General features: G+C 38.8%; 1 protein-coding gene across 8 annotated transcripts in view; it reads right to left on the minus strand.

Annotated features, from left to right (window-relative positions):
- NEO1 (neogenin 1) overlaps positions 1-22,655 on the minus strand; it is a 266,759-nt gene that overhangs the window by 37,402 nt on the left and 206,702 nt on the right. For all 8 annotated transcript variants that reach the window (XM_021940692.2, XM_021940691.2, XM_021940696.2 and 5 more), the window contains exons 10-16: positions 18,939-19,087; positions 18,425-18,563; positions 14,435-14,484; positions 13,088-13,235; positions 9,033-9,143; positions 7,440-7,634; positions 1,635-1,730 (exon numbers count right to left, since the gene is read on the minus strand). In XM_021940692.2, the coding sequence (XP_021796384.1) occupies positions 1,635-1,730; positions 7,440-7,634; positions 9,033-9,143; positions 13,088-13,235; positions 14,435-14,484; positions 18,425-18,563; positions 18,939-19,087 (888 nt within the window). The remainder of the gene's footprint in view (positions 1-1,634; positions 1,731-7,439; positions 7,635-9,032; positions 9,144-13,087; positions 13,236-14,434; positions 14,485-18,424; positions 18,564-18,938; positions 19,088-22,655) is intronic.

The following is a 22,655-nucleotide window of genomic DNA, read 5'->3' on the forward strand; positions in this document are numbered from 1 at the left end:
TAAAAATAACAGAGGAGCAGCATACATTATATAACCAAGAGCTTTGTTCAAAGTTTGGCAGGACACATACTAATTAGTTACAGAAAATGCACCTTCGAGTATAGAAGTCATTAGAATTCCTGGAGAAATTTTTTTTCTTATATGTAGCAACCCTTAGAAAACATATCTAGATGCCACATAAAAGAAAGTAATTTCAAACTTGTTTTTTATTATTAAAGCCTGATTTTAGAAAGTAGCAGACCACTTATTTAAATATTATTTTTCACTGAATTTTTTTCTCCTTTTTGTAATACTAAAGCTATTTCTAAAAGAAATTATAAACTGTAAGCATATAGAAGACAGAACAGAACTACCAAACACATAGTAGTCTTAAACAGAAGCTTAAAAAAAAGGACAGAGATTATTAGACCCCCTGATGTTCTGGGTCCAATGGCAGTACAGTGACATAGCTTACACCCAAATAAAGCAAAAGGAACTCAAGGGTGTACTCTTCCTTCAGGAAAGGTAAGCCTTCCTTAAGAATGTTACCAAATCTGTACAATTATGCTACGTATCCAGCAGGCATCACTGAACAAGACAGAATCAAAATTTGGGGAAATAAATGAAGAAGAACATTTCCAAAAATGAATTCTTTGGTTTCCAGTGCCTTTTAAAAAATTTATAACTCTAACATGTTTACTTTAATAAACTTTCTCTTTCAGATCTAAATTAGATGTCACATATATCTATAGAAAAATTTACATGACATGTATATTACTTTATTTTAGAGATGTATTTTTTTGTTTGTTTTGTTTTTTGAGACAGAGTCTCGCTCTGTCGCCTAGGCTGGAGTGCAGTGGCATGATCTCGGCTCACTACAAGCTCTGCCTCCCGGGTTCACGCCATTCTCCTTCCTCAGCTTCCTTAGTCGCTGGGACTACAGGCGCCCACCACACACTAATTTTTTGTATTTTTAGTAGAGATGGGGTTTCAGCGTGTTAGCCAGGATGGTCTCGATCTCCTGACCTCGTGATCTACCCGCCTTGGCCTCCCAAAGTGCTGGGATTACAGGCGTGAGCCACTGTGCCTGGCCTTTAGAGATATTTTAAGTAGATAATTCAAAGAAAAACAATGAATATTTGGTCTTGCTTGTAATAAATGTATAACTGATGAAATGGCTAGTACCTCTGACCTTATACTCAAGCTTATGAAAGGCACACAGAAAAATACTTTCCTAACCAACTCAGGTGGCTAGTAATGCAAATGATGTTGGGTTCACGAATCACATGCATTTATTGCCGCAGTCAGTAACACGCATTTTTTTTGACTCACTTTAGTTTCAACTCACATGCCCAAAAGATGGAAAATCACTTTTAATTATCTAAAAACTCTGCTTTCCACATCCTAACAAATTAAGAACATGTGTATATATCTACACAGAATGGCTTACGTGGCAGAATTAGAATCTTCCAAAAAATGCAAAACAGGAATTAACAGAACTTTCCATGCTGAAAGCCCACTTTCCATTTGAAGTCAGCACCCGAATGTGCCATACGCTTTTTCTTCACTAACACCTACGGGATAGGCCTCATGCCAATATTCTGCCTAAGCTGTTGGGAAAAGTGCTGGAGACTAGGAAAGATAGGATTCCTTACCTGTGTGAGGCCTGGTCACAGCACTCTCGTATAGCGGGATGCCTTCACCCACATTATTAAATGCTTTCAGGGTAATCACATAGTGAGAGCTGGGATCTGAAGAAAAGGAACACACATAAAAAATGCTCACTACAGAATTTTAAAAATTCAAGGCCACAGAAGAATTCAAGAAAGATAACTTTACAATTTTTTACGGGGGATTATTTCAGGGTGTGGGGACATGTGGAGATGGAAGCACACGCAGTACAGAAAAACTGGCCGGGACCAACTTCCTGGATTTAGTCTCAGTAGAGGAGGTGGGCTGTGCTTGAATTCTCTCTTGGCCTCTCCTATGGTTTAGTGATGTTCAGGGTATGATGTAGGGCTTGGCTGAGACTGAAGAGATAAGATTTAATGTGCTGAAGCCTGCAGATGGAGCTTGGAATTAAATAAACTCCTTTCATTCCCGGAAGCACAGCGATGACAACAGACAAGGTAGAGAAGTAGGAGATAAACTGTGAAGTCAGTAAGTGCTCAATGTCCTTGACTCTCCAAGTGGCCTCCAAATCCAGAAATGGCCAAACCTCATCTAGCCATCATGCCTCATGAGCCACGTCTCATGTGGCATGTGTTACTTCAAAAGCTTCAAACCGCTGCTTTTTTGGCGGCCCACCTACTCCCTAGATTGCCACTAGAGGGCAACAAATAGAGGCAGGTCTTCCTGTGTCAGGACTCACAACAAATGGAATCAGTAAGACTTACTTCTTGACTGGCATGGAAAAAGGGTTTTGGGCAACATAATAGATAGTAATGTCATTCACTGAGATTGGGAAAAGGGGCAAGAACAATCACGATACACATGTGCAAGGCTTGATTCTAGGTCCTCTTCTATTCCCACTCTTTGCTCTCACCCTATGCACTTTCGTTCATTTCCTTAGTTTTGATTAGCATGTATGTGTCATCAATTACAAATACAGATCTCTAGTCTGGATCTTTCTTATGAGTACCAGACCTTTATGTTCAATTGTCTGTTTGGCATTTCCTCTTGGGTGTCTCAAATCTGTCCCTCCCCACCCTGCCTCCAGCTTCAGACCAGCTCCGGTGTCTCCTAGTTTAGTAAACGACACTACCACCAATCCTGCTGCTCAAGCCAGAAACCTGGGAGTTATTAAGACCTCCTTTTCCCTCATCCCCTCCAGACAAACAATCAAGTTTTGTTGAATCTACTACTTGTCTTCTCCCACCACTCTTTGCCTAGTTCTCTGTGCTCCATCACTACCAGCCACTTCTCAGTTCACTGAGCACTGTGTTCTCTCCAACACGGGGCCTTCTTGCTTGCAGCTGCTCCCTATGCTGGGGACACATCCCACTCTTCCTGTTTACCTAGGTAAGCCTATTCATCTGAAAGGGCTCAGTCCACACTGGACTAACCTCTCTAGTTACAAAGCCCATTTCTTTCCTCAGCACTGTGAACAATTTCAATTATTTTTGAATTGTATTATTTCTAATAATTGTAAGCACATCTGTCTCATTCTCTGCTCTATTTCTAGCACAGTGTCTGGGATATTGTTAAGTGTTCATTAAATATTTGCTGATCAATCAACAGGTTTGAGGAAGAATGCATTAACTTTAACTTTCGGCCAGATGGAATATGAGATATATGATGTTTATATGGATTTGAAGCTCAGGGGAGAGTTCCAGGCTGATGAATAGATGAATTGCTAACTGTATTTCTCCACCTCTCACTTGCTTCTTTAACTCAACATCATATGCATCTTAGATCTATCTAGGTCAATAATTATAGCTCAAGCTTATTTTACTTTATGCCACATTAATTTTTTTGCTACTCTGTAATATGTACTCCATTTTCTAATAAATTCTATCTGTTTACTCTCTTCTGCACATGCAGCACTCCTCTCATCTCTCTGTTTCAAATGCTATTTTGATTCTATCTTTCGAGCTCAGGTGTTTCTTCCCTGACTGCTCTACTGTGTCTTGCTAGCTCTCCCTTCTCTGAACAAAATTCACTTCAACTCACTTCATTGTTTCTTGTGTTTTCTTTTTGTTCTGTTAGACTGAAAGCACCTGAAAATCAAGGACCATGTCCTGTCAATACTGCAAAGGAGTTTCACGTCAGTAGCTGCATAAAGGAAACAGTATGAGGCTAGTCACTACAGGGACATTTTTTTTTTTTTTCTTTTCAGACAAGGTCTTACTTTGTCACCCAGCTGGAGTACAGTAGTATAATCGACTCACTGCAGCCCTGACGTCCAGGGATCAAGCGATCCTCCCACCTCAGCCTCCCAAGTAGCTGGGACTACAGGCACATGCTACCATGCCTGGCTAATTTTTTAAATTTTTTGTAGAGATGAGGTCTCAATATGTTGCCCAAGTTGGTCTTGAACTTCTGGGCTCAAGCGATCCTCCTGCCTTAGCCTCCCAAAGTGCTGGGATTACAGATGTGAGCCACTGTGCCTGGCATTTCTATTCTACCAGCAAAGCTTTCCTTTTGCTCTCTAACAATTGTCTTAAAAGATGTTCATGTGGGGATACATTTCCTAGGTTAACTGTACTGTTTCTTCCTTGTAAGGAAAAGATAAAGGCTGCTTTTTTTTGGAATAAAGATTTAAATCCCAGCTTGTTTTCTAACAGAAAGGATGAATATAACTCATCTGTTAGGCACTTGAAGTTGTTCTTAGGAAAGATGTTTACAAGGAAACAATTTGAATGAAAATTTGGTCAGGGCAGATTTTAACTTTAAAAACGAGTGTTTCAAAAAAGATCTATAATGATAATCCAATTTGGAAAAGTAATTATACCTGACAAAATAATTTATTTATTATAAAACATAAATATTTCTCGAATTCTTTTGCTTTTAAAATCAATGGCGTGGTGGCTCATGCTGGTAATCCTAGCACTTTGGAAGGCCAAGGTGGATGGATCATCTGAGGTCAGGAGTTCGAGACCAGCCTGGGGCAACATAGTGAAACCTCATCTCTACCAAAAACACAAAAATCAGCTGGACGTGGTGGCGCATGCCTATAATCCCAGCTACTCCGGAGGTTGAGACAGGAGAATCATTTGAACCCAGGAGGTAGAGGTTGCAGTGAGCTGAGATCATGCCACTGCTCTCCAGCCTAGACGACAGAGTGAGATGTTGTCTCAAAAAAAAAAAAAAGAAAAAAAAAATCAACTATGAGGTATAATTAGCATACAATAAAATGTATCAGTGTACATTTACAGTTTTGACAAATATATATATCTTGCATAATAACCACCAAAATCAAGATATAGAACATTTCCAATTCTCCAAGAAGCTCCCTGGTTCCCTTGTAGTTGATTGCTACCACCCCTGGTTCCAGGCAACCACTGATCTGCTTTGTCACTATAGACAAATTCTGCCTATTTTGTAATTCACAAAATGTAACAGCATAGTATGTAGGGGCTTGTGTTTGACTTCTTTGCTTAGCATGTTTGTGAGATTAATTCCTGTTGTGTCTTGATAGCCTATTAATTGATGAGTAGTACTCCATGGATATATCACGATTTACCACTTACCTGTTGATGAAAATTTGTTATTTCCCCTTGTTCACAAAGTTACTATGAACATTGTATGTAAGTTTTTACGCAGACATGTATTTTTATTTCTTTTAATTAATTATCTACGTGTGGGATTTTACTAGGTTATATGTTTAACTTTACAAGAAACCGCTAAACTGTTTTCCAAAGTGGCTGTACTATCAAACATTCCCACCAGCTAGTATGAACATTCCAGTTCTGTATCCTTGTTGATATTTGTTATTGCCAGTTTATTAACGTTTAGCAATTCTAGCGAGTGTGCAATAATATTTCATTGTGGGTTTAATTTGCATTTTCTGATGATTAATGTTGCTGAGCATCTTTTCATATGGTTATTGTCCACTCATGTATTTTCTTTGGTATAGTGTCTGTTCAAATCTCCTGCCCACTTTTTATTGGGCTGCCTTCTTATTACTGAGTTGTAAGAGTTTTATATATTTTAGACTCAAATTCTTTGTTAAGATATTTAAATGGTGGGTATTTTCTCCAAGTCTGTGGCTTGCCTTTTCATTTTACTGGTATCTTTATAAAAGTAGAAGTTTTAAAATTTTGATGAAATTCAATTTATCAATTTTTAAATTTTATGATTTGTGCTGTTTTACAACCTGAGAGGTCCTTGCTTATCCCAAAGTCATAAAGATTTTTTCCTATGCTTTTCTTCTAGAATTGTTGTCCCAAAGTCATTTGCGTCTTGCATTTAGGTCTGTTTTTGCATATAGCGTAAGACAACAGTTAAAGTTCTTTTTCTTTCTGATATGGATATCCAGGTATTCCCACACCTTTTGTTAAAAAGGCTATCTTCTCCCCACTAAATTATCTAAGCAGCTTTTCCAAAAACCAACTGACTATATACATATGGATCTATTTCTGGACTCTATTCTGTTCCATTGATCTATAACATCTACCTTTACAATACCACCACTATGTCTCAATTATAAGAAGACATGAAATCAGGTAGTATGGGTCTTCTAATTTTACTCTTAAAAAAAATTGGCTATTCTAGTTCCTTTGATTTTTCATAAAAATTATTAGAATCAGCTTATCAATTTCTACAAAAAAGCCTATTGGGACTTTTCTTGGACTGCACTGGGGGGAACTGTCACCTTAGTAATATCATGGCTTCCAACCAATGAACATGGTATCTTCATTTAAGTATTCTTTAATTTCTCTCAGCAACAATTTTCTATTTTCAGTGCACAGATATTACATACATTTTGTAAGTCTGCTCCTAAGTACTTCATATTTTCTGATGCTATTCTAAGTGGTATTGTTATTTTAATTCCAATTTCCAACTGGTTATTATTAGTATATGGAGATACAACTGTTTTTGTATATTCACTTTGTATCTTGTGGCCTTGCTAAATTCACTTAAGAGTTTTAGTGGCCTTTTTGTAGATTCCTTAAGATTTTTTACCCCAGTTACAATCAACAGACATAGTGCCCAGATATTGGTTTCCAAAATCATTTTTCATAAAATAAATTGGGGTTCCTTAGAGAAATGGCTGGTTCCAGGGCTGAGGCTAGGGAAATACTAGATGAGCCAGGAACATCTTACCATGTTGTCAAAAAGGAAGAAGGTGCTCAAAGAAAGATGGAAGATGTCAAATGGACACAGGAACCAGTTATAAAGAGACTCCCATTGGCCATTCTCTTCATGGGGGTGAAAGAAAGTTCTTCCTTATCATAGGATGTTAACATTTGTAGAGGAAATATGGAATTAGGAAATCACCGTCGGGGAAACAACTTTCTAATAACTGTTACTACAGATGCTGAAACTAGTGAGTGAAAGTGTAATGGGAAACAAGATACTTATAAAGATTCAAAGTATCTCCTCCACAAGACACTTTTAATTACAAAGGAAAAAATAACAATTTTATAGCAGGAAAATGTGGCAGATGCCATTTTAGCCAACTGATTAAAGTGAACATCATTATCAATATAGGCTGTAATGTGCCTCCTGATATGATGCACTGACAGGAACCTAACACTTCTACCCTATTCCTTCCAAAAATGCATAACCTGAATGTAATGAGGAAATATTAAGCCAAGTCTCAATTGAGGAGCATTCTGCAAAATATAGATGTAAATGTGGCTAAATGTTAACATTTGGGGAATTCAGGTGAATAACATACAGAAATTATTTGTACTATCTTTTGCAATTTTCTTGTAAAAATAAAAATATTACATAAAAGGTTAAAAAGAAAGGAATCACCTACACAATTAACTTTCTCTACTTAGCAAACATACCCAGATTTTCAATGGTGTAATAGCGCTGTTTATAGTCCACTTTGATGGTCTGGGCATGAGGGCTGCCAATGCCATAACCAATGGCATAACCTCTGACCACAATGTTCTGATTCTCCGGAGGAGTCCAGCTCACTACGATGCTAGTGACGAGCGGGCGTACGTGAAGAGAGCTAGGCACTTCAGGAACACGAGTTTCTGGGAAAGAAAAGTGGAAAAGCAAGATGAGATATACTGTCCTTTAAAATATCTCACCATCCTTGGGGAATGGTGTTTAGCCTCCTGCCACACTATTTGGGGCTAAGTTTTTTACATTATGCCCAAGAGTTCAAAGAGAAACTGTATGTATAGTAAAATATAGCCCAAGATTTTACTGCATTCTAAGGAAAAAAAAAAAACCTAAACAGCTTTAAATACAAGACACTGCAATATTAATTTGGAAGGGAAAACAGATACAAGAACCTCTTCTGCCCCAAAGGAGAAAAATAAATTTTCTTTCAATAGTTACCATCTCTCGTGGTCCCACATCCCATTCCCAAACTCTACCAGGTGGAATGAGAAAGGCATAAACTGAGTAATTGGAAGCCTGTTGTTAACAGGTGTTTAAGCATCACATTATAGCAATAGTACTAATTACTAACTCCCCTAAGTAGTATGATAAATCAGAAAACATGAAATTTTAGAGCCACAGTTGATTCAATTGGTGAGAGACTAAGAGGCTTACAAAGGAGGAAATTTACATGCTCTTTCACATACACTGTTTTCAGGGCATAAATTACGACCTTAATTAAAAAATTAGTAAACTGAGGCCAGGCATGGTGGCTCATGTCCGTAATCCCAGCACTCTGCAAGGCCAAGGAGAAAGACTCACCTGAGCCCAGGAGTTCAAGACCAGCTTGGGCAACATAGTAAGACCCTATCTCTAAAAAAAATAGCTAAGTGCGTTGGCACACACCTGCGGTCTCAGCTACTCAGGAGGCTGAGGTGGGAGGATCGTGCTTGAGCATGGGAGGTCGAGGCTGCAGTGAACCATGACTGCACTCTAGACTGGGTGAGTTTGTTAGACCCCTTTTCAAAAAAAAAAAAAAAAAAAAAAAAAAAAAAAAATTAGTAAAATGAGACTCAGAACAAGAACTCAGGTCTTTTGCCTCCCAAGTCCAGCACCTATCACTGATAAAGGTGCTACCTATACACATGCCTTTGGAAGTACTCACTGAATGAACAGGTGAGAAAAAAGGCAAGGTGTCCAGTACTAAAAGAAAAGGGAAACTGCCGTTGAAATAAAGGCATGATTTATGTGGCTCAGCCTTAAATTTTACATCATCCATCTACTTAATGGCCTTGGTGAAAAAAAATGCAACTTATAGCACATACACATTTTTATTTGCTCTAGTTCTGCTTGAAAGGACAGTTCGCTACAAGGCACTGCAAAAAATCCATTCCAGCAGCCTGGTGCAATACAGGAATGACAGCAGTGTGATACACTAATGTTCAGACTTGAGCCATATCCAACCCACGTCTGTGGCTTTCCAGTTTGACTCATTTGACTACAGTTAGTATTTATTGTGTGTCAGTCTTGCCAATTGTTATTCTTACCATCTAGGTCACTTTCAAAAGTTTCAGCAGACAGCCAGTCAGTTGCCGGGCCTGTACCATTGATTGTTAGGGCAGCCACTCGGAAATTATACTCAGTCCCCCGATCAAGACCTGAGACCAAATGACAAAAAAGACAACTGAAACCAGAGCTTTGGAAAAACAAAAGATTAATAATCCCTCATTAAGGCAAGTATCTCAGTCACCAACTCAGTATATAGCTTGACAAAGTTTCAGTTAAAGTTAATACAGTGTAAGCAAAACGCAAATACAACATAGAGTAGTTTCCATCTCCAAATAAAGCAAAGGCTGAAGCCCACACAATCTAAGAGGAAAACAGAAATGACTGAAGCTCCCGGGAGATTACAGACTTTTGTTTAAAAGCTTGAAGGTACCTGAGAGATCATTCAATGCAATCCCTTTATTGTGTTACAAAGAAAGCTAAGGCCAAAAAGAGGCCAAGAACAATGAAAGAGTTACAACAAAGGAACAAAGGTATCTGGTCTTAGAAGGCACCAAAACCTAAGAAGGAAAGAATGCAAAGATGTAAATCCCATTGAGTTACCTCTGTTCTCCAAGCCACTTCACAACCATGGCAGAAAAATTTTAAGCACCAAATATGGTCTCAAAATCTATTCCTTAACAACCAATTGCTCATAGATTATATAGTAAGTAAAAGTGGAAATTGACCCAACCCTTTGTTATGCAACTTTTAATATATTACCAGCTAATAAAGTACGTGATCTACCAATGTATCAAAGGCAACAAAGATGCACACAGAAAAGTCTGTTCTACAAATCAGGGCAACAGTACTGAGAATGTAACTTGGCCAGGACACGAGAAAAGCCCTGGTTTGGTTAACTAATCCTGTCCCGTGGTGGGGAGAAGAGTTGGTAGGTTCTATCTCAACAGGCCTTCCTGACAATCTGTGTGCCCCACAAAGCAAGGAGCAAGACAAAAGGGAGGAGCAAAATGCCTGGACCCAAGTCAATTTATCTCCTTGAACTCAATGAACCAGAAAGTACTAGACTGTTTGTTGACAGATAATCATCTGGACTACTAGCAAACACTGCTCAGTGAAGCTCCTGAAAGAATCCAACCAATCATTCCCTGTCTTTTGGGGACAATTAGGATGTAAGAGAGAGCAAGCAAAAATGAGGTACCATGCAAAGAGGCTGAGTTTCCTCTCCCTCTAAGTACCCTATAGAGTTTATAGGCTACAACTAAGGTATACAATACATATCATAAAGATACGGCAAGATCTGTTTAGTGCTGTAACGACAATTACTTCTGCCTAAAATTTAATCATATAATGTGTTGTTGGTAAAGGATCTTGGTGATCCATATTGCTCCCTAATACTTATCAGGCTTCAAGTTAATGCTTTAAGAGTGCAAGCATCTCCATTTTTGTTCACCATTGTATACTCAGTGCCAGAACATGCCAACAAAAGTTCAATGAAATCTATTAAATGAATAAATCCAGATATGATTTTAAAATGTAAGAATTTTCTTGATAAATATAAAGCCATTTTTACCATAAAAATTCTATTTTGCTTACACATCAAATGTTTCATTGAGAAAATGAATAATCTCCTCATGGGCAAGGACCATATTCTTTTTTTAACAGCAACAGGAATGGTGCCTAGTATATAATAAATACAACTAAATATTCAAAATGAAAAGCCTTATGAATGGCAAATGTTATTTATCTGAATGTAGAGTAAAATATGAAACTGACTTTTTTTTTTTTTTTTTGGAGAGACAGAGTCTCCCTCTGTTGCCCAGGCTATAGTGCAGTGGCACAATCACGGCTCACTTCAACCTCTACTTCCTGGGTTCAAATGATCCTTCCACCTCAGCCTCTCAAGTAGCTGGGACCACAGGCGAGCACCACCACACCTGGTTAATTTTTATACTTTTTTTTTTTCAGTCTCTGCTTATCCATTAACATTTTTGTATTTTTTGTAGAGACACAGTTTCACCATGTTGCCCAGGCTGGTCTCAAACTCTTGAGCTCAAGGAATCCGCCTGCCTCAGCCTCTCAAAGTGCTGGGATTACAGGAGTGAGCCATCATGCTCAGCTGAAACTGACTTTGAGAACATCTGTGGTCAGTGCTCCCTTAGTGATATTTCTCAGCACCATCTACTGCAGTCATGATATGGACTGCAGCTAAGAGATGTGGGGTTCTTGTGAAGAAGCTGGAAGACTGAAAGATATGCCCCTGGAGACAAACATTCACCTTCTCCTATTTTGAAGGAAGTCAATCCCATTTGTGAGGTGAGGAGTGAGAAGCTTGCTGATTACTAGAGCACAGTTTTTCACTGTCAATGGCTCTCTCAATTTTTAGAAACTTATACCCATAAACAAGGGAAAACATTATGCTTTTTTTCTGAGACAGAGTCTTACTCTGTTGCCCAGGCTGGAGTGCAGTGGCACGATCTCAGTTCACTGCAGCCTCTGCCTCCCCAGTTCAAGAGTTTCTCATGCTGCAGCCTCCTGAGTAGCTGGGATCACAGGTGCGTGCCACCATGCCCAACTAATTTTTGTATTTTTAGTAGAGATGGGGTTTCACCATGTTGGCCAGGCTGGTCTTGAACTTCTGACCTCAGGCGATCCACCTGCCTCAGCCTCCCAAAGTGCTGGGATTATAGGCATCAGCCACTGCATCTGGCTGGAAAACATGACACTTTCTGGCCCCAGATCTTGGTTCTCTCAAGAACCTGGTCCCTGGGGTCCCAGGAAAGTGGGTGATGCCAAGCTTCTGTAATCCTTTCAATGTCTACCCAGGAGAGATAAAATACAAAGAAAGTTAAAGTTTCCAAAGGGTGATTAAATTAATTCTTGGGCTTAGATAATAATGACAATATCGCCCATTCTTATAGTTCTTATCTACCAGCACGCTTTGGAGTTTCCTAGCAAAAAAATTACCCAAGTCAGAGCTTTTGTCCCAAGATTAAACATGCCCTGTGACTACACTGTTACAGCTACAGATAACTCACACCTTCTGGTTGTAAATGTACTAGACTCAAATTCATCTGTTTGCTTGCAAAACAGATGGGCTCTATTGAGTGACAAAACTAAGCTGATGCAGCTGAGGCAATACTCCAACAGGCCCAGCCCATGTGAGTTTACTCCTAGGACAGAGGTAGGGTGATGGTGCCAAAGCCGAGGCATGTGTAACTGAGCAGGACAGAGTCTTGGCACTGCTAAACTAATAAAGGAGTGGGCAGGATGGGGTCTGCTCAGACTACAGTAGATTCTGCAGCCATATTAAGCATCTATGAAAACCCAATGGAACAAGGACAGCTTGGGGCATCTGTCTCAATTCTTTGTAGGCATGATCCCAATATTCACAGGGTGAAAGCACTTAATCTGGCTTCCATGTTTCTCCTGCAAAAGAACCTTACCCTTGCTTAGCCAACTCTACTTCCCCTACTTGAGGAAGACGGGGGAGTCTCTGTGATCTCCAGGGTGAACCCATATTAGATACACATTTGGATCCATTTTTACCAGGTATGCCACTTATTCTGTTGCATATGAAGGGAAAACTATACAGAAGGAGCTATGCCTGATAGTATTTTCTAAAATGTTATCATGTCCATAGTCGCATGTATGATTATCGCAATGAGGCAGCTATTCACAAATACTGTTTCAGGCCATGTACACACAAGTGGTGGTCGGTATTACAAAAACCATTTTGTAGACCTCAGTTACCAACTAGACTGAGTGGAGTAATTTCCATACTTATATAACTTTGTTTAATCATTTTTCAGATTACAAAAAAAAAAATACATACATGCAAAAATGAAAACGTGGAGAATGCAGAAAACACAAGAAAGGAAAAATCAAACTCAATCTCACCACTCAGAGATAGCAGAACCTTTAAGAATGTTTTCCACTAATCTCTATCAAGTCAGAAGTGGACTGAACCATTAAAAATTTTCTGAACCATTTTAAAATTGTGTAAGTTGACAGCTCAGAGCAGTCATTAGATTAGCATAATTTAATATCTGAGAAAGACACAGTCTACCTTTTGCCTATGTGCAAGGTAGCTTACCTTCAATCAGCTGAGACAGCTGTGTCCCGCTTACCAAGGTCTCAGTGACATCACTCTTTCGGGAGGCCTTTCGGTAGCGAATCTTGTAGCCAGTAATCTGCCCATTTTGTGTGGCTGGAGCAGGTGGCTGCCAGTGAATCATAATACTCTGCACAAGACAGGATTATAGAAAAAAGGCTGAATATATCAAAAGCTTGGTCCTGTTTTACATATTTTTATCCTGATTTCACAGTGTAAAGAGAAGAAGCATAGAGGCAGCAAGGTACTCAGAGTTTTACAAAGTTATTTAACAATCACTCAAAAATACCTTTAAATTCTAAAACCCTCAAGGATCAAATGGGAAGATTATACATTCAAGTAGTACCCTCTGGACCCCTGATCTCCTGGCTGTTTTGCCAGAAGGATGATGTTGGCTAAAAGTCTCAGAAAAGTTTTCAGAAGGAAAGTATAAGAAGGCCAGAAGCCCATGGATTAGGGAAGTAAACTATTATTAGGTATAAAGATTCTTTCCCGTGTCCAGTGCAGAAGAGCTGAAATCTTCATCTAAAACTCTTTAAAAAGGGGATGATTAATTAACAGCTGGTTGCCTCTTAAAAGACAAAAAGGAGTCCTATAGTACTTTCTTATTTTTTTGAAGTAGGGGGTCTCACTCTGTCACTCAGGCTATAGTGTAGTTGCATAATCATGGCTCACTGCAGCCTTGAACTCACGGGCTCAAGTGATCCTCTCACCTCAGCCTCCGAGCCACTGCATTTGGCTCTCTATAGTACTTCTTGAAAGGACTGAATATCTCAGTTGTCTGTGTAGTCCAGAAGGGCTCTGAGCCTCTGAGAGGCATACATGGCCCTAAGAACACAGCAAACTTGGCTAGGAGGGACAGTTTGAGGAGATACAACCAATCTGACAGAGGTCTTTGATTCATATGGGCTCATCTCACAGCACTAAGGAACCATGTTATAAACAACTTATTTCCTTCTGCCGTACCACTAAGGTTCGGAACAGTTAACATCTAGAATGTAATGTTTTACAGAAAAAGAGCAATTTATTTGCAGAAACGCTAAAGCAGTTTTGGCATCAGAGAAAGGAAGCAAAATTAAGGAGAATAAATGAGTTGGTTTTTAAGCCCAGCTTTAATGCAAGTGTAATATCTATGTGTTTTTATTTCTTTGCTTGTGATTTTTTTCAGTTAGGCTCTAATTTATAGGTTTAGTATTTTCAAATGCAGACTATTACAACACTGCCATTCATTTATTTTGATGCTTTCCCACAGAATCTCCCTTTCTATAAGCCCCTGTGAGGCGCAATAGTATACCAGTAAAAATGAACAGCAGCGTCATAAAGTTTTACCTTTGAATTTCTCACTTCCAAGGACAGATTCTGAGGAGCAGCACTGGGAACTAGAGAAGCAAACAAAAAAAAAATTTTTTTTTTTTTAAATCACCCACACATCACCCATCATGTGATCATCTTGACTGGACTTTAAACAAATGCAAATCTCAAACACTGATTACGTGACCAGATCTAAACTAGCTGCCAATGCCCTCATGTTGACAATACTATGTGGATGACATATGGCCATGCCTGGTTCAATTTTTAACATAAGACACTTTCATATGGGAAAGCACCCACACCCAGGCCAGGTTGTACCTTTGGGAAGTCATATATTTATTTCAAGGATGTATAGTGGCTCTGAACTCTTCTAAAAACTCTCAACTTTTCTAGACCTCGTATGTACTCAGAACCTTAAATGCATTCTTTTGAGTATTACTGATGATGGTTTATCTTTTTTTTTTTTTTTTTTTGAGACTAAGTTTCACCCTTGTTGCCCAGGCTGGAGCACAATGGCGCAATCTTGGCTCACAGCAACCTCTGCCTCCTCGGTTCAAGTGATTCTCCTGCCTCAGCCTCCTGAGTAGCTGGGATTACAGATGCCTGCTACCAAGCCTGGCAAATTTTTGTATTTTTAGTAGAGATGGGGTTTCACCATGTTGGCCAGGCTGGTCTTGAACTCCTGACCTCAGGTGATCCACCTGCCTCGGCCTCCCAAAGTGCTGGATTACAGGCATGAGCCACCGCATCTGGCCCTGGTCTATCTTTATCTTGGCAGACAATCATGTTTTTCTGGAATACGGCAAGTGACTGAATGGGGTAATGACATTATGGATCAAAATGAGATGTACATACATCAGTAAGCCTGGCTTTTCTTGTGGAGTTTCTAAGCTGGTTTTGAAGGCAGTTCCCAAGGAGAGCAAAGATATTTAAGCAATGACAGCTGGTAAAGTGAACCATCTGGCTTCCTGAGGCAACCAGATACCAGAAAATACTCATTTAGAAGTGAGAAGTTTGGGACTGTTGGTTAAACAAACAGCCACATAACTTTAGTTCCTCCCTTTATTTATTTATTTATTTATTTATTTTGAGATGGAGTCTCGCTTTGTCGCCCAGGCTGGAGTGCAGTGGCACGATCTCGGCTCACTGCAAGCTCCGCCTCCCGGGTTCACGCCATTCTCCTGCCTCAGCCTCCTGAGTAGCTGGGACTACAGGCGCCCACCACCACGCCCGGCTAATTTTTTTTTTGTATTTTTAGTAGAGACGGGGTTTCACCGTGTTAGCCAGGATGGTCTCGATCTCCTGACCTTGTGATCCGCCCGCCTCGGCCTCCCAAAGTGCTGGGATTACAGGCGTGAGCCACAGCGCCCGGCCTAGTTCCTCACTTTAGAACATAACCCAGGGTTATCTCAAAGTGTGTGGCCCACACGTTCTCTAGTATCTCCCTTCATATTGGTGAGAGCAAGCAAAGTAAACCGAATTTGTTTTCTCTGCACTCACAAATTGCTGACTTTAGCCCTTCTCTCCTAATCCACTCATGGAAACCTCTCCCTTTCTGTCTCTAACATTTGGTGACCAGGTATACAACTAAGTGCCCACTGTACTATAGCTTCTGGAAGACAAAAGAAATGTGTCTTGCTAATTTCTGTAATTTGTGCCCAGCAAAGTGCCTTAAGCCTACACTCAGAGATTCAGGTAATGAGGGTCTAGAGTAGGACCTAGGCACATGGTGTTTTAAAAAAAGTACATTAATGATCCAGTCATCTCCATGTTAAGAAGTGACTGAGTTGCAGAGGCATCCAACATAGCTGTCATCATTGTCTTCATTATCATCATTATAGTAAAGATTTGCTGCATGGTCATTACATGGCAGGCACTTATTCCTTATAATAATCTCAGGACAGAGTTTCTATTATCATTTCCATTTTGTAGATCAGAAAACTACAGAAGAGGTAGAGGGAAGTTAACTTGTCCAAGATATTTGTTTCACCTGGTATCGGAACCAAGATTTGCATTATTCCAAAGCGCTTCCCCTAGCCACCATGCTGAGATGTGTTCAATTCCCACAGATACTGTAGTCAACATGCCAACACACTTAATGCAGTTAAAATTTGCCTCATGTGTAGATTTAAGAGCCTACAGTAAACTTTTTTTTCCCTTAACTTTTCCCCAATATCTTGACTAACTGGCTTATGTAGTTCAGTAGCCAAGGTATAACCACCTACAGTTTATTTATTTTCTTTTTCCCAACTTTTTTTTTTTTTTAGACAGCATCTCACTCTGTCACCCAGGCTGGAGTGCAGTGGTGCAATCACAGCTCACTGAAGCCTTGACCTCCCTGGGCTCAGGTGATCCTCCCACCTCAGTCTCCTGAGTACTAGGATTAAAGATGTGTGCCACTCATGCCCAGCTATTTTTTTTTTTTTAAAGTAGAGATGGGGTTTTGCCATGTTGTCCAGGCTGGTCTTGAACTCTTGGGCTCAAGTGAGCTGCCCGACTTGGCCTCCCAAAGTGCTGAGATTACAGGTGTGAGCCACTGCACCAGACTTCCCAACTTTTTAATCCTGAAAACTGTCAAGCCCATGGAAAACAGTGGCAAGAATAGTACAATGAATGGCTATTATTTTCAGATTCACAATTATTAATATTCTGCAACCTCTGCTTTATTTATCTTACTCTATGTATATGTATACAGATTTATCTCTCTACATATTGTTTCTGAATCATCTGAGAGATGACTGCAGTCATCATACTTCACTCCAAAATTCTGCAGTGTGTATCGCCACGTGTCTCCTATGAACAAGGACATCCTCCAACAAAATGCACAATACGAAAATCACACTCAGAAATTTTAACACAAAAATATTATCTAATATAGCTAATAACATCTAATATTTACTATTGCCTAATACTGTAAGTATCTAACATTAAGTAATTATACCAATAGTGTCCTTTATGGCTGTTTTTTTTTACGTCCAGATGCAGGATCCAAAGATCATACATATTTTATTTCATATGTCTTTACTCTTCTTTAATCTAGATTCTAGACTGATTCCTCAACCGTTTTTTTCTTTCACAAAACTAATATATTTTGAGAATCCAAGTCAGTTAAAATAAAAATTTTTTTTTGCAGAACTTCCCTCAATTGGGATGTGTCTCATTGTTTCATCATGATCAGATTCAAGTTAAATATTTTTGGGACTAATACAACAGAAGTAATATTGTGTCTTCCTCCACATATCACATAAGGAGGCACGTGATGTCAGCCTGTTCTTTTATTGGTGATGTTAAGTTTGACTATTTTCTTAAGGGAGTTAAACTATAGCTTCTAAAGCATGTGTGTTTATATAAGAGCTGTATACACATAAATAAATTTTTTAAAAAGACATTTTTCTAAAACATTAGATTTAGCTGAGTTTCATGAAACAACATATACCCTTACTAAGTGCAATGAACTCTAATCTTTTCAGTTCTATTTTAAAAATATACACATTTTTAAATGCTGGTTTTGACCTACTTAATCTCTTTGGCAAGCTGTAGTTCAAAAAACACTGCTGTAGGTCATGGGTATGTATATAACTTAATTTAGAAATTCAGTCACAGGTGAGAAATAAAACAGTCACAAATATGGAGGAACTAGAAAGACTAATTTGGCATGCAAATATGATTGCTAAGTAGAACAAGGCTAATCTTCCAAAAGCCCTGGAATGGTCTGTGTTACGAACAAGCAATGGTATTTACTTATATAAATGCTGAGAGCCTACTCAGTAAGAGGCACTTTATGTTCTATGTTTTCTCACTCAATCTTTACAGCAACTCAATGAAGTTGGTATTATCTACATTTTACATGTAAAGAAAGGTGTTCAGAGTTTACTAAAGTCGTATTACCAGAAAGAGGTAGAATTGGGATCTGAACTGAATCTTCTAGACATCAAAGCCCATGATCTTACAACTAAACCACCAGGGGCACCAAGCGTGGTATATTGTTCCAGAGGAAGAAAGACTCACCATCTGACAATGTTCGAACAGCAACATCTTGTGTGGAGACTCCAGGACCATGTTTATTGTAGGCCACCACTCGGAAACTATACTCTGTATATTTTTTCAACCCATTAATGGTGAAAGAGTGACTTGAAACATCAACATCCTTGAATAAAATAAAACATTTTATACATACACAACTCAAGCCAAAAGAAAAGTTGAAAATTAAAGAATTAGCTATACAAATTCTATATTCTACATGAAACAGATTTTATCCCTTTTACATAAGGTTCTTTAACAGTCAAAGCAGATTAATCATAAACTGACAATTTACTTAGAAATACTGCTTGATGTTCAGTGACCGCTGCTGGTAAAAACTACACAATAAAACTTGGTACAAAGAAATAGAATCTGTCAACTTTTCATTTCCTATATATCTTTTTCTCCCTCAAATTTCCAGTCAAGCAACTATTGAGTTTTGGAAATATATTTCGACTTTACTATTCCCATCAATGGTTTGAAAAGTTGCTTCACTTCATACCTGTTCTTTATCTGTCCCCTTTTCCATGTAGTACAATTTATAATTCTGAATTTCCCCATTGCCAGACACTGGCGTTTCCCACGTAACAGTGATGGAGGTAGGCGAGGTTGCATATGCACGAATGTTAGGTGCTGGGCCAGGGAGCTGAACTAGAAAGAAAAGTTTGAGATAGCAAGATATAAATGAAATGCTACACTCCTCAATAACCGTTCTTGGCAATATTGTCATATTGGCCATGTTTTAAAAATAATAGAAGCTAAGAAAACAATGGATTTGATTGAAGTGGTTTTAGAATAATATATAAACACATTTTCCTTTTTATGATTCAAATCAAAGCCAGAAATTACATTGAAAAACTTTCCTTGTGGTTTATAAAATCCCAGTTTTGCAGTGGGCCTACACAAGACATAAAAGGCAACCACCACAGAAAGAGATCCTTCTTCTGCCGGGCACTGTGGTAGGCACTAGGGATACAGTGATGAAGAGACTCCTGCCCACAAAGAACTCCCAGTCTAGCAGGAAAGTCAGATACATAAACAGTTACAAAAAATGTCTTAAGTGCTAACAGATTTAGGTAATGGCTATAACAAAAACAGAAAGACGAGAGAGCACACAATTCTGCTTTGGGAGGGGTTTGGGAGGGAAAAGAAGGATTAGTGAAGAATTCTTGGAGTCAAGCAAAATGAACACTTTCCTCAGATACCAAGAGGAAAATCATTCCAGTCAATGGGGTCAATAGGGAGAATATACAAAAAGACAGTGTTAAGTGGTTCAGCTTGGTTGAAACAGAGTGGATATGGGAGACAGAATGTTGAAAACAATGACCGATCAGATAGTGAAGAATCCTCTAATGTCCTGCTATTGAAGCTTATATTTTCTCTAGTAGGTATTAGGTAACTACTGAAAAATTATGAGCAGGAGCATGACACGATCAGATCTGTGTTTAGAAAGGACATGTGAACACATGTATGGAAGAAAACAGTAAAGGAACAAGAGTAGATAAAAGAATAATAATTGTAAAACAGCTACCATTTATTGAATAACCGGTTACAGTCAGTCAAGCACTAAATACTTGACATGTATTTTCTCATATAATCTTTGCACTAAACCAAATGAGATGAATATTATCATCCTCATTTACAGGTGAGGTTATGAAGTTAACAATCTTTCCCAAGTGATGGGAAAGTTAGCTTGTGGTGGACCCAGGAGTCGAGTACTTGCTGATTCTAAAACATGGGCTCAAGAGGACCCTTCAGGAGATGATTACAATATCCATGACAGGATGCATGTGACTGGAGGACTGGATCACTGGCTGACTGCTTAAGTGTCTAGCTGGCTCTGTCTCCTACAATGGCTCACATACCTACCCTTTTACTATATTCTTTTTGTCTGATTGACAGGTTCCAGTTCCAATTTATACACAAATCCTGTGTAGCTGTCTATGCCTACACTTTGGTAGACATCTATATTTGAAAACAATTTCTCTGGCACTAGTGTTTCTGTAATTCATTGGATTTAAAAACTGGGAAGGGAAAAAAAACTAACAAAATGTAAAACAAACTGGCTTTCCTGAATAACAGCACCATAGCTTAAGATTAATTTTGCTACAAAAGTAGAGAAATCTGAATATGGTTACTCTAACAGTTGTTTGCTTTAGTTATGAATCATGTTACTCACTTAAGTTAAGGGCGCATTTTGTGCAGCCTGACAGGTGGGGTTTGTCACACTTCTGCTGCTATGGGAAACTTTCCTCTAACTTATTAAAGGAGAAGAAAAACAAAACAGTCCCTAAATTCTCTTGAAATCATTTTCAATATATTCATTGGCCAAGTGTAGGCAAATATGATCCTAAAAAAGGTGCTAATGAATTCTTTCATTTCAGCTGTATAGTGGCATAATAAATGGAAAAAATGTTAAGTTGGTTTGTGAAACTAAATACGTAAGATATTTTCCAAGGGCTGGTTCCAACATTTATGCCTCCCCCACACAAGCTGAACACCTCCAGATGAAATGCAAATCTCTCTTCAGAAACTGCTTCTCTTTTGCCAAAACATGTTAGTCTCTTCTCCATCCCTCAAATACCCTCACCAGAACCTGTTGTCCCTTCTACCTATATTCTTGTAACTATTTTCTTTTAGCCAAACTCCTTGAATAAATGGTTGTGCTTTCTACTTTCCTTAAGGTGATAACACATCACACTGTTGTCTATGGTACCAGACCATAAACTCCTTGTGGACAGAAGTCAAGTCTTACTCATCTTTACATCCTGACTGCCTAACAATTACATCCTGACTGCCTAACACAGTGGCTGACACATGGTGGGCACTCAATAAATCTACTCTTCTTCACCCCTTTTCTTTCATCTCTAAATTTGACAATGGCCCTCCCAGTGGCTCTCAACAATTTGACATATGAACTGAAATGGTAATGAAAATTACAGATTCTTTCCAAGGGAAATGTGAGTATGTACAGACACACAGATTTATTTTCATGTAGTTTCAGAAGGTTTACAGCCTCAGGATAGGACCCTTGCATTTCCTTCATTTTCATCATGACTTACCTTGCATGTGCACTGTTAGATTCTATTTCTGGGATTTGGGTCATGCAAATTCCTTCCCACAATATGCTTGCTCTAAGTCAAATGCCTCAAGGCCAGCCTCAGGTCTCATCTTTCCCTAGGATCCTGCCTTAACTTTTCTATCTTTTACAGTCAGTTTTCTCTATTCTGTATCCTAGTATCTCTCATGAATGATGCTTCTATATGAAAGCTGATGAAAGGTAACTGAGCTTGAAACCTAATAGAGTATTCCTGCTCTTGTCTGAACATAGATAACTGTAAAATTCAACATCCTGCCTGTAATGAGAACACACTCTTCCCTTAAATCAACCCCCTGACTCTGTGATGGCCCTCTTGTTCTTGCCTGGGTTTGATTCCTATCTTCAATCTCTGTCACTGAGATGATGAAAGGTCTCCTATCTTGCCTGCTCCTTCTTTAAGGGAAGAAGACCTAGCTTGTTCATCCCTGCATCTCCAGTATCTTGTACATTACCTGGTGTAGGGGATACTCAATAAATATTTGACAGGTGAGTGATTTGCCATGGCATTAGAAAGTGAAGTTCTACAGCTTCTTGACTTATTCTACCCGTCAGGTAAAGTTCTTAAATTATTTCTGTAGTTCCACTGGTAAAGTCATTTAATCTGTTTAGTTGCCTGGTCAGTAGCCTCTACAAATATATCTAAAATACTCTCTACTTAAAGTAAAATATTTTATTATTACTGGAGGTTTTTAATACAGAAAAACTAATGCTGTTAATAATAAAAGTAGACTGAAGAATACACTGAGGAAAAACAACTTGTGCTAAAAGAAGGCAAAAGTCCAGACAAAAACCTCAAGTAGGAAAAGCATTCATTAAGATTCGGCTGCTTGTAATTTTGGGCCTATAGTTTACAACCCACACGTAAGATATACAACACATTTATACTATAAATAAACCCGATTGACACTCAAGTCACAGAAAATCTTAGAAATGTAATTAGAAGTAACCCTATGTAGCATAAAAGACCACAGGCCCAAAATAAAGCCTCAAGGAGATTCTAAAGAGCATGGTATGCCTAAAGATAGACAATCCAGTTAAGAACAATCATTAAATACCTACTTCACGTGCAAGGCATGACATTAGACACTGTGGGAAATGTAAAGATGACAAAGGCTTCGT

Source organism: Papio anubis, chromosome 7 (assembly GCF_008728515.1).
Source record: "Papio anubis isolate 15944 chromosome 7, Panubis1.0, whole genome shotgun sequence".
Lineage (NCBI taxonomy): Eukaryota > Metazoa > Chordata > Mammalia > Primates > Cercopithecidae > Papio > Papio anubis.